The 13197-nt window shown below is 34.7% G+C and overlaps 1 protein-coding gene across 1 annotated transcript in view; it reads right to left on the bottom strand.

Moving 5' to 3' along the window:
- LOC135228572 (inactive N-acetylated-alpha-linked acidic dipeptidase-like protein 2) overlaps positions 1 to 12743 on the bottom strand; it is a 154313-nt gene extending 141570 nt beyond the window's left edge. Inside the window, exons 1-3 of the mRNA XM_064275488.1 lie at positions 12356 to 12743; positions 8354 to 8559; positions 3830 to 3949 (exon numbers count right to left, since the gene is read on the bottom strand). Coding sequence (XP_064131558.1) covers positions 3830 to 3949; positions 8354 to 8559; positions 12356 to 12431 — 402 coding nt within the window. The 5' untranslated portion in view covers positions 12432 to 12743. The remainder of the gene's footprint in view (positions 1 to 3829; positions 3950 to 8353; positions 8560 to 12355) is intronic.
- Positions 12744 to 13197: the final 454 nt, after the last annotated feature.

Here is a 13197-nt window from a genome sequence, read left to right as displayed (position 1 = left end):
CAAGTTGACACATTTGGGGGACACAATTCAATCTATGACAGTAACCAACAAAATATCTGTATCCAGAGTATACAAAGAAAAACAAGTATAACACTTAAAAAATACACAAAAATCTTGAAAGGTACTTCACACAGGCGGATAACCAAAATGGCCAATGAGTATATGAGCATATAAAAATGTGCCCAACATTATAAATCATTAGGGATATCCAAATCAAAAGTCCAAAAGATACCACCACATGCCAAGAATGATAATATCAAACGTTGGTGAAGACATGAAGCAACTAGAACACTTATACATTGCTGGTGGAATTATAATTGGTACAACCATTTCAGAAAACTCTTTGGCAGTAACTACTTAAGTAAACATGTGCCAAAGATATGACCTAGCAATTCCATTTCGAGATAAATGCCAAAGAAAAGTAAATGTACCTGTTTTACCAATACACAAGGATAATCATAGTAGTTATATTCATAATAGTTAAAAACCATAAAAAATTATCCAAATTTTCATTTGGCATAACATAGTTCATAAAGATAATGTTCTATATCCTAGTTTGGTGAGTAGTGGTCAGGGTCTTCAAAGCTTATGAGTCGGCATCTAAGACAGAACTATTGGTCTCTACTCATCAGGAACAAAAGAGAACGAAGGAAACCAAAGGCTGAAAGAAGAAACTAGTCCACAGAACTACTGTATTTTTACACAAATAACGTGCACCTTCTACATCTATTTGCCGACTGTGCCCTCGCCCCACAAGGTATTTTCATAAGTGCCACTCTGCCAATTTTTTTTTTTACATGTTAACAGAAAAAACATTAGCACAGAGCACTTACATAGCACCCTTGTTATTTGTATAAAACTATGACAATACCCTGCATGAACCAGAGCCTCCTTTTTTGAGTGAAGAAAAGTCTCTGTATCTGGATCATGATAGTGTTTACATGACTGTATGCATTTGTCAAAATTCATCAAGCCGTACACTTAAAAAAGGAGAATTTTACTGTATACAAATTATGGCTGTAAATTCAATAAATCTGACAAATAAAAACTCCATAACAAGATGTAGTCTGATGGACTGAATACCATCTTTCTTGACTTGGATATCATACTATTAATGCAGTTTAAACTGGTAATTGATTGAGGGCAACCATTTAATATGTTTGGTTCATATCAAGCTTGTAATCCATTAAAATCTTCTATATATGTCCAGTTATTGTCAAAACGAAAATGCCTTACAGCATATTAATTCTTTAAAAATTTCATCAGATACATTTAAGATCACCACTTGAGTCTACCAAGATCATTTGGAATCTGAATACTACTACACAGAATATCAGCTATCCATGCCGCTATATGTCATCCACAATTTATCATGTCTTCTTTACAGAAATATTGTTCTATTTAGGAAAATCAGTTTGAATTTCTTGTTTGTTTTGTACTGAGTAATGTGGAGCACGGTATGTTTATGTAGTAACAGAATCCAAACAACTGATGCAATGTCTTTGTGTTTGAAAACTGATGACAACTCTTTTTTTTGTAAATAAAGTTACATAAATTCTGATGTTATCAAGTTATTTTTGAACTATTTTGAATCTTTCTTTTAAATGCCACTAGTGTCAAATTATTTTAATTAACTCACATAAATTACTGTGAGGTTTTATTGTTAGTTTATATCCTTTCATTCTTTTAACCTTTATAATTTGAAGAATGTTTATATATTTTCAAGAGAAAAGTACGTGATATTAATTTTCTGTATTAATACATCTTAGTTTATCATATATATTTGTATTGCATCAGTAAAACTTAATATATGCAGATAAATACTGCCCATTGTTAAATTGTATAATATTATTGTGGTTTGATTTTGTGATAATCCTATCCTTCTAAATTATTGTATTGAATACACACACACAAACACAATCTAAATTGAAAGAAATTCTGATTCATGTAAGGGTGGTATGAAAGAATTTTCCATTATAGAACAAAAAAGAGGATCCCCTCCCCAAACAAATAAGAAGACAAATTTTTCCATATACTTATTGTTATTGAGAAACCATGCTGTATTCTCACATAATTACATTAAATGCGAAAATACCTTACAATCCTTTGTTATATAATATATGCAAGACTGTTTTAAATAGTATTATATTCTTAAAAATGGCATTTCATGGGCTTGATATTACTTGTTTGTTTTTCCTATTTACCCGTGAATTTCCATGATTACATATCCTATATAATTCTCAAAATAGGTAAACTGTAACACATGAAAAGGAAAAAACACACATACACATATTTTTTAAACCAACCCTCCTCAATTTCTGGATACTTGAACTCATGCATTCTGCTTTCTGCCAACCTGCTTATTCAGAAATATCTTAAATTCCCAGAGGAGATATCTGTAACTAATTTCCTCTTTTTATGTTTTAGAGGCAGGTAAAATAAAATCAATGTATTCAAAGCAGTGTACAACATAAGAGAAATTAACTTACAGATCTGGGTATGAATTAAGGCCTTTACATTGGGGTTTGGCTGATCCTAAATGTACAGATTTACTCTTTTCATCTTTCATAATGTCTTCTTTATTACACTACATATGGAAATGTCAATGAAAACTATTAAACTAGAAAATACTTTATGAAAGTCATAAAATGTTAGTTTGCATTACAATTCAGGCAAGAATTATGGCTAATCTAAAGCACTATTCATTATCTCTCTCTTTTTCTAGTTCAGTTCCTATGATACTCATGAAAACCCTGTGGGCATCTGAGAGGTCATTTCCAATATACAGGAATGATCACTGGGGCTAGGCAGAAACCAACTACCGGTGGTGGTATAACTGTTTCCATACTGTGAAATAACCCTTATCATTTTATCAGTATTGAAAGTCATGAAAATCATACATATATAAAAGTGTGAACTCCACTAAATAGGAAAAATGTTCTGTTAAATTCTTTAACATAAGCAAGAAATGACTAAATTACAAAAATTAACTACTCTAATGAGACATTGAAACTTACATAATATTTTTTAACTTACTTTGTAAGAAAATACATGCTTTCTTTTTCCATTAATAATTTTTCAAATAATGTTTTCTGAGTATCTTAAACTTTTGCAGCTGTGTTCTTAACTACTGCACTAAACCAAAAAAACCAAACCCAGTGCCGTCGAGTCGATTCCGACTCATAGCGACCCTACAGGACAGAGTAGAACTGCCCCAGAGAGTTTCCAAGGAGCACCTGGCAGATTTGAACTGCCGACTCTTTGGTTAGCAGCCATAACACTTAACCACTACGCCACCAGGGTCTCCAACTACTGTACCACCAGCGTGCAAATCTTAAACTTAGAGCCATTTTCTGGGAATTAGATACAGATCTTGCTCTTAGGGGCTTACAATGTCGTTGAAAAGACTGGACGTGTCTAACATTTACTAAAATCATGAGTGAGGTGGGCAAAAATCCAAAAGTCACCAAGTTTACCATAAAACGTCAAGATTGTTAGAACTGGGAATTTTTGAGAGCTAAATTCATTTCTTAAAGAAATAAATTTGTATTTTATATATGCTTTCTCTATAACTCTACAATTCATACGTCCTAGAACTATGACCTTAAAAGAGAAGGAAATGAACAATTGTGGGATTCAGAACATTGGTAATTAGCTCAAGAATACTGATAGAAATCCAGCAATAAATCATTCCTCAAAACCCTTTTATAGAGATTTATGTGTATTTAAAAAGAAATTTAAAATTTTTTTTTAAAAATCAAAAAATGTCAAATTATAGGTAAAAGGAGAGGTTTGTACAATCATTTTATAATAAAGTGGTTAATCTTACCTCTGCTACGAGTTGCTGAAGAGAAGGTGATGCTACAGGATGTAGGCTTGAGTTACCCCTCATGGGATTATGGAGGCTAACATAAGCCACAACATTTCTCTGCAGAACCTTCTTGAAATCCTAAAATCCAAAAAAAGAATCTATCTTTAACAGAGATACAAATAAAAGATTTTACTTTATTATTACATGTTGAATAATAAACACTTCCTATTTAAAATCACTATATTGCATAAGTACCTTTTTTTTTTTAAGAGCAATTTCAAACTATTTAACGGTCATAAAAGGATTTTAAATAAGAGTGGTGAGGAGTTTGGGGAGACTATACCATAAAATACTTTAAAGTATGTTTCTGACAAAAGTAAAATTCTAAAGAAAAAGTATTCTTAAACAGTTAACATATTTTGGAATTTGACTTCTGAATAATGAAAGGATATTTGTTCAGTAATAGCACTTAATTTTATAGTCACTGAGTTAGAGAACAGATGTGGATATACTTCTTCAGTGATTGATAAAGCCAGTTTTTGCCTTCAAAGCACTGAACTACATTTTGCATGGAGGGACTCTTTATTTTCAGTACAATGAAGCAAAATAGCATTGTGTCCCTGCAAATATTACATAACATAAAACTTGAATTTCATGCGCTAGCATTAAATGATTCAGTAGTTTTTCCACTTGTCTGCTGACCTCTACCCTCATAAATTTTAATAAGCTGCTATTAAGAAGTCCTTTTGTTATTTTCTTCCCTTTCTTGCACAGCACAAATATTTATTGAATAATTATCATGAGACGAACTCTGTTGGTACAATGGTTAAGCTCTTGGCTGCTAACTGAAAGGTTGGCAGTTCAAACCCACACAGTGGCTGCATGGAAGAAAAGACCTGGTGGTCTGCTTCCATAAAGATTACAGCTCAGGTAACCCTATAGGGTAGTTCTACTCTGTCACATTGGGTCACTGTGAGTCAAAATCGACTTGACATCACACAAAAATAACAATTATCATGGTGACAAGTCCTAAAAATTGTATTACTTCAGTTCTTGAGAAAGTGTCTTTCTTCTCTCCAACACTGTCAGATGCAAGATTACAAAGACTTCTATAAAATAGTTACTACTATTTGATGTTGAAAATTCAACTATACCTTTGTGAGAGGTAAGACAATTCTAAACTAACAATTGTTTTAAATAAACAGAAATGATTAACTTTGTTTCAGTAATCTGTCTGGCAAATAATGTCGTTAAGAAAGATGTCCATTTCTACTTCAGCACTATGCAAAAACAATGTCTATTTACAGTTTCTAAATGTAACTCCTGTTAAGTCTCATGAAAACCTCATGAGATAGGCATTTGTGTACGCATTTGAGGAAAGAGAGTCTCAGAGAAGTTAATCTTGCCTAAGAATACATTGTTTATGGCAGAGAAAGGTTCTGACTTCTTTGATTCTAAAATCTGTAGCACTTCCACTATAGCCTGTGAAAAATGAAGATTTCTTCGGTGAAGGAAGGATACTTTTCCAAAGTAAAGAACCTATTCAGTAAAATGTTACGATTTTCCTCAAGGATCAAGGTTGGTATTGATTTAATTCTCTAATAACTCTATCATTATAAATCCCATTTTTAAGTTTACTGACCAACATAACCTAATCCTCTTAATTATAATTCTGGGCTTCAAGGGGTTTGTGTGCAAGGAAAATTAAATAGGGCAACGTGACATGTCAACAAGTGCTTACCTCACTCACCTTCACTAGGGAATACACTTAGCGAGTAAACTGGTTTCCGTGGGGGAAAAAAAAAAAATTTTCATTCCAAGGAGGAGTAGATTGAATCAGAGTAGACAGAAAAGGACAACTGACAATTTTTAAAATACCTCCTCAACCGAATAGTTTACAACATGGCTTCATGAATTACATTTAAATAATTGTCAGAGACACAGTGAATTTCAAAAATACATTCTATTAGCCAATAACTAAATCTGTATACTGTTCTTCATTTTGATTAACTCATACGCCTTTGCTTATCTAGTCATGAGAAAAGCCAGAAAGTGACTGAAGATATAATCAGTTACCAAGTACACACGCATGGATATTCTAAGACAGTGGTCCTCAATCTTTTTCAGTAGGAAAAGCCGTTTTTAACATAAATATTTTCCCCTCCGTGTACTCCTATATTATAGTAACTATTTTTATTATCTGTTACTTGAGAAAACATAAAATTACCGAAAGATACCGTTAGGGGACTCTGGAGGCTGAAGACACCCAATTAATTAGTAGTCCCCCAGGTTATCAGGCCACTCCGGGCCACCTCCCCAGCACCTCACTCACTTCCTCTAAGTTGTTTTTCAGACCCTCGGGAGAGCCCCGGAAGACGCCGGATCTAACCCGCTCAGTCGGGTGCAGAGCAGACCACGAGAACTGACAAAGAACCCTGAGCTGCCGCACATGCTCAATAACGCGAGACTCACGCCAAGGAACCGGAAGTCACCGGAAATGCATCGTCGACAATAGTAGAACCCATTTCAAAAACGATTGGTCTGTCGGCCGCTTCTGTGCGTAATCTTAGCCCCGCCACGCAATAAATAATCAATAGAAACTATAAATAGGTAAAACCTCTGATCCTGCCCACCATTTCCCTCTACCCCTAGATGAATACGTATGAGTACAAATTGTACTTTGCTCGCGCAGATAGGGGAACCCAATCTGAGGTCGATTACCTCTGAGTTTCCGCTAGCTAGTCTGCGAAATAAGCTCTTCCTCTCAAAACCAGAGTCTGAGAGTTTGGCTTCTTGGTCCGGTTTCAGTACTATAGATTCAGTAGAATTTAAAACGTAAATTCATATTTTATTAACAACAAAAATAGCTACTTAATTGGAAAGAAAAACTGCTTACATAAAAGCAATGTATTACTGATTCAATTTTCAGGGTAGGACGCTGATGCTTAAACGGATTTAAGGGCTTTCCGCAAGACTTTTCCTCATACGTAGGCGTTTAGGATATTTACGCTGCAAACTATTAGACATAGTTTAGAAATATACATGTTAGGATGAACGTGAATTGATTGTGAAAGTCACTAGATAGTTATCTAGAATACATTATTTGGAATTTGAAAAGAACGATTAAATCATTGTTTTCATCATTAAAAATTTTTTTTTTCTGAATTAATAACAATCCAGAACACCAATATATTCCCAAAATTGTTGTTTAACTTGATAGGGTCTTTAAAGTACACAATTTGGAATAGAAGTTTGAGAGGCTGGTCTAGCTATTACATCTTTAATCCTACTTACAAATTTGTCAATTTACGAAAGTTCTTTTAGCGGTGGAAAATCTTCATTTGAATTAGTTCGCTTGAATATGGAACAAAAATTCACACCACTTATTTGCATATGGAAAACCATTCCAATCTGCAATGTGTGAATCATGATGAAATTTACAGTGTAAAATTTTTCACATCTTTGAGACTTTTTTTGCTTCAAGTTAAAAAGACATACACTGTTTTCACTTGTATATACCTTTGATATTTTATTTGATATTCAAAATATATTTTATCCTTTTTTGATTACTTAAATTAAGAAAAAAGCAAGGAGAATGTCATGTTAGATATTTAGTGTCTTTTTAAAGACAGTTAAGGTAGTGAACCAACTAGAATATCAAATGGTTTTCTTTGCCTAGCTAAAATCGTGTAGCTCTTCTTGCCTACAACCTCTTTAAAAAAAAAAAAAAAGTCATAAAAGTAAACAGAATATCTAAGAGTTTTATAAGATTTTACAAGATTTCCAGTGTTGTTAATGTGGCACCAATCCAATGAGACACAAACATACCTGAAACTTTTGCGATTTAAATGCTGCATATGTGATCTAACTGTACCCCTATTGCTGGCTAGATTCCACTTGGACAAAGGAAAGCGGGTAGGGAGATAAGAAAGGGGGGAAAGGAGAGCATGAGGAGAAAAAAAAGGCAGGTAATAATTATTTTGAGTTGAATCTCCAAATTTTATACATTAAAATGCTAAGGCTAAGGCAATAAACATTTAATATAGGAAGTGAAGCCCAAATTCCAGATTAAAAATAAAAGAAAGGTAAAGATAATATATCTCCCGATCTTTTCTTGTCCGGTACCAACCTTGTTATCTTAAAAGAAAATAAAAACCCACTGCAGTAGAGTTGATTTTGACTCACAGTGACCCCATAGGACAGAATTCTATGGAGAAGCTGGTGGATTTGAACTGCTGACCTTTTGGTTAGCAGCTGAGCTCCTAACTACTGCACTAAGGTTAACTACAATTACCAGGTTAATTACAATTACTATTGTGGTTGTAAGCCCGGTGGCAACACAGATAAGGTAGTTCTAGATCCTACACAATCCACCCTTTTCTGACTATAATTTCTCTTCATTTCTTACAAGTAATCACAGCAAATTAGCAGATATGACACCCTGGTTGAGAAGCACATTCTTGCCCTTGGCTTTAACAGTTTCACTTTGCCTTTTTAGCTGGAAAAAAAAAAGCACAGTCATTAATGTGCATCTTAACTTACCTCTCCCCATTCATATGAGCCAATGTTGCCAAAAGCTGTTCCGCCCCAGGAACAGAAAACGATAGTGCGGTCTGGTCTCCACCCTTTCTTAACTCTTAACATCAAGGCCTGGATAAAAGCTGTGATTATGGCAGTGCTACTGGCCCATTCTTGTCCATTATAACTGTATGTAGTATGGTGGTGGCTGCCCACTATGACATAGCGGTCTGGAAACAGAAGAAAATAATAGCCATTAAAAGAAAATGTAAACCTTAACAATAAATTTAATGACATTTACATAATCTTATTGCATAACTGAGCAACAATTAAGTAGAATTGTTCTAATAATTAAGACTAACATTTTTTTGTCCGGTGTCTTGATTCACACATCTGTGTATATCAAAACAGAGGCAGCTGCGGAACCAAATTATGAATCCAGAGCTAAGATCCACATTACTGTCCTTTGCAACATGCATGTTAATTAATGAAGTATACAAATATGTCACAATGAAACCCTTATCTAACATTTTTCCAGAGTCATAGTGGGAAGTGCTCTGTAAACAATGTGTGTATACTCAGTAAATATTAATGAACTATTAATACATATGAGGAAGCAGTTATTCAGTAGTGGTAAATATTAAAAATGTAGTAGTCTGGTATGGATTTTGCAAAAAATGGAGTGTTTGGGGAATTAATTATAGCTTCCAAGTTAGTTTTAGTCCCCACTTCTTTCTCTGAGAAAAAAAAAAAAATTCAACACCATCAGAAGTCACCAAACTGTTGTAAAAATTGTCTTTTGAGATATTTAATTTCATACAATCATCCAAAGCCCATTAGACTCACTATAGGAAGGGTCTTTATGACACATGGTTGTGGCCTGTTTTACTTACATTACTGGCAATTGTCAATAATAAGGTAGACTAACGACACACTGTCAGAACTTTAGTAGTCGGTGAATACTATCAGTAATAAGAACAGAGTTCAATTTATTTGGCCAAGTAGCCCTATGTGTCCTCGTGTAAAAAGATTTCTTCATTGAGTGTTATTCATTTTGAGATGTCCCGTAACACAATGGTTAACTGTGCAGACTCTAGAGCCAGCATGCTTAGGTGCAAATCCAGGCTTTGCCACTAACCAATTATGTGACCTTGGAAAACTTATTTAACCTGTCTATGCCTTTTTTTTTTTTTTTGAAACCCTGGTGGCATAGTGGTTAAATGCTATGGCTGCTAACCAAAAGATCAGCTGTTCGAATCCACCAGTGGCTCCTTGGAAACTCCATGGAGCAGTTCTACTCTGTCCTGTAGGGTCACTATGAGTTGGAATTGATTCCGCAGCAATGGGCATGCCCTAGTTAGGAGCCCTGGTGGCACAGTGGTTAAATTGCTCAGCTGCTAACTGAAAAGACCATGGTTTGAACCCACCATCTGCTCTCTGGGAGAAGGATGAGGCAGTTTACTTCCAGAAGGTTTACAGCCTTGGAAACCCTATGGGGCAGTTCTACTCTGTCCCCAGGGCTACTATGGGTAGGAATCAAATGGGTGGTAATGGGTTTGGTTTGGTATGCCTTAATTTAAGAAGCCTGGTGATGCAGTGGTTAAAGCACTTGGTTTCCTTGACTATTAAACATGAATAAAAAGAATACGTACTTCATTCAGTTATTTTGAGTTTTAACTGAGAAACTATTTTGAAGAACGCCTGCCACATAGCAAGGGCAATATATGTATGGAATAAATAATTAAATTATTCCGAATCATGAATCACCCTTGAATCTATAGCATCAGAAAGCTACTTTATGGAAAATATCATTATGCCAAGCAATTTTAACTTCCCACACTGATATTGGGACCAGCAATGGATTTGAACTGCCAAGACTTTATCAAGATTAAATTAACATATATGTAGTGGGTCTGCAAAAGTTGAAAGCCTGGGAATTTATTAACCCATGTCCTAGAAATATGTGAAAGTCCTACACGGGATTGTTTTATCGTGATAAACAATATTTAAAAAATGTCTTAATACTAATTTTTTTTAATTTCATAGTCATTAAATTAAAAAAATCATGTGAATGAACAGATAATATTTTGTGTAGAATGCAAATAAAATATTTGACAAGTTCTGCATATCATATACATAATGGTAATAGTAAAATTTATTTTTTTTAATTATGGTTTTTTAGATTGAATTTCAATAAGGAAACCTCATTTATCCAAAAGCTGGTATAATTTTGTACAGCTGGGTTTTCCAATAACAGCTTGCAAATGCAGCAATGACGATTAAATATTTCTAGCATTCAATTAGAGCTCTTATGGTGGAAATTCATTGAAATGGTTGAAATTCAATAGTAACAATTTCTAAATTTTTAATATGTTGTATGTAAAGACACCATGATCAGAGGGTATGCAACATTGTTGTGGTATTTTTTCAGAGTTGACTGGTAAGACACGGGTGGGATGTAAAACTTGATCTCAAAATTCTCTTGGTTAGCAATTATGGGGTCAATTTTGACTAAAGTCATGGAAGGAAATTATTTGCAAAGAAAAACTTGAGTAAATATCCCATATAAATCAATTAGACATACACACAGATTGGTATAGTCTCTCTGTACAACAAGCACATCAGATAATAATGTATGATTTAACATAACAACGTATTTGAAAGTGTTAGTATTAGCCTCTTAACTCATATTTGTGCCAGTTATCTTTCACTTTTTTAACCTGCATAGTATCATCTGAAGATTCCATCAGCAGTCCCTAACACGGTATAAAATGATTTTAAAATTAACCGAGGTCATTTTCATAAGCACCTTCAAAACCTAGAACCCATGCAAACATTGTATACAATTTTAAGTGGACCAAGAGTTGGGGAAGGGACATAAAATTAACATTACGAAATTAAATTTGGAGATCACAATTCTTATTTTAAAAAATCATTAAAACTAAATAGTTTTCTTTTTTTAAATGTCTTTGTTTCATTCAAATATTAAAATTTCAATGGTACTACAGTAAATAAAAGAAAAAGAATGGCTTTTGCAGCTTTTGCAGCTTTTGCTCACCAGACACATGGCAGGTTAACAAATGTCAACTATTTTTTTGTTTTATTTTTAATTTCCCTACACTTTCTACTAAGGAGCCCTGATGGTACAATAGTAAAGCACTCGGCTGCTAACGAAAGGCTCACAGTTCGAATCTAACCAGCACCACCACAGGAAAAAAGAACTGGGGATCTGCTGCCATGAAGTTTTCCATCTAGAACCCCCTACGGGAGAGTTCTATTTCTGTCATATAGGGTCACTTTGAGTAGGAATAGGCTTGATGGCATACAACAGCAACAACACTCTCTACTATTTTTTTTAATAATTTTTATTGTGCTTTAAGTAAAGTTTACAAATCAAGTCAGTCTGTCACATACAAGCTTATATACACCTTACTACATACTCCCATTTACTCTCCCCCTTTTTTTTTTAATGAGTCAGCCTGCTCCCTCCTTCCAGTCTCTCCTTTCATGACCGTTTTGCCAGTTTCTAACCCTCTCTACCCTCCCATCTCCCCTCCAGACAGGAGATGCCAACACAGTCTCAAGTGTCCACCTGATACAGGTAGCTCACTCTTCATCAGCATCTCTCTCCAACCCATTGTCCAGTTCCTTCCATGTCTGATGAGTTGTCTTTGGGGATGGTTCCTATCCTGGGCCAACGGAAGGTTTGGGGACCATGACTGCTGGGATTCTTCTAGTCTCAGTCAGACCATTAAGTCTGGTCTTTTTATGAAAATTTGGGGTCTGCATCCCACTGTTCTCCTGCTCCCTCAGGGGTTCTCTGTTGTGCTCCTTCTCAGGGCAGTCCTAAGATGTATTTTTTAAGAGAGACTGTACAAAAGAAAATACAGTAGGTCTCTACTTCTTGGTTTTATAGTGACTCACTCTTAGAGTGGTATGAACTTCTAGTTATATCAAATTATTATATAGCATTTCTCTGTGAAGTTTCGTATAAGGGGAAGGTTATAAATACTTAACCATACTTACCTGGAGATGTTGAGCCCTTTAAATATCCAACAACATTTGTAATTGTTTTGAATTTTGTGATTGTCTGAACGTGCATGCTGACAATTCTTATTTCTGAAAAGAAAGTTTTAATACATGCTTATTTATCTATAATTTTTTTCTTAAATTATTAAAAATTTATCTGTTGTCAACAGAAAAGCATGTTGACAAATAACATTAATAACCATCACACCAAGTTATACTTTCTTGGCAAATATTTGTGAAATAGTACGTGTATTCTCTATTTTAGGTGCTTATCATACAACAAGCACCACTCTTCTGGCAGTTTGTCACACTGTGGTAGCTTCCGTGTCGCTGTGATGCTGGAAGCTATGCCACAGGTATTTCAAGTATCAGCAGGGCCACCCATGGTGGACAAGCTTCAGTGGAGCTTCTAGGTTAAGACAGACTAGGAAGAAAGGCCAGTAAAAAATGATGAATACCAGTGTAATATTGTCAGATATAGTACCGAAAGATGACCTCCTCAGGTTGGAAAGCGTTCAAAACATGACCGGGGAAGAGCTGACTCCTCAAATTAGAGTTGACCTTAATGACATGGATGGAGTCAAGCTTTTGGGACCTTCATTTGCTGATGTGGCACAACTCAAAACGAAAAGAAACAGCCACAAACATCCATAAATAATTGGAATGTGGAATGTATGAAGTACGAATCTAGGAAAACTGGAAATCATCAAAAGTGAAACGGCTCACATAAAGATAAATATCCTAAGCATTAATGAGCTGAAGTGGACTGGTATTGGCCATTTGGAATCAGACAATCTTACAATCTTCTATGAGGGGAATAACGAACTAAAGAGGAATGG

The sequence above is a fragment of the Loxodonta africana genome, chromosome 23 (assembly GCF_030014295.1).
Source record: "Loxodonta africana isolate mLoxAfr1 chromosome 23, mLoxAfr1.hap2, whole genome shotgun sequence".
In the NCBI taxonomy this organism is placed as follows: Eukaryota; Metazoa; Chordata; class Mammalia; order Proboscidea; family Elephantidae; genus Loxodonta; species Loxodonta africana.
The sequence above is the reverse complement of the archived record's forward strand: the minus strand, read 5'-3'. Positions and strand labels throughout refer to the sequence as shown.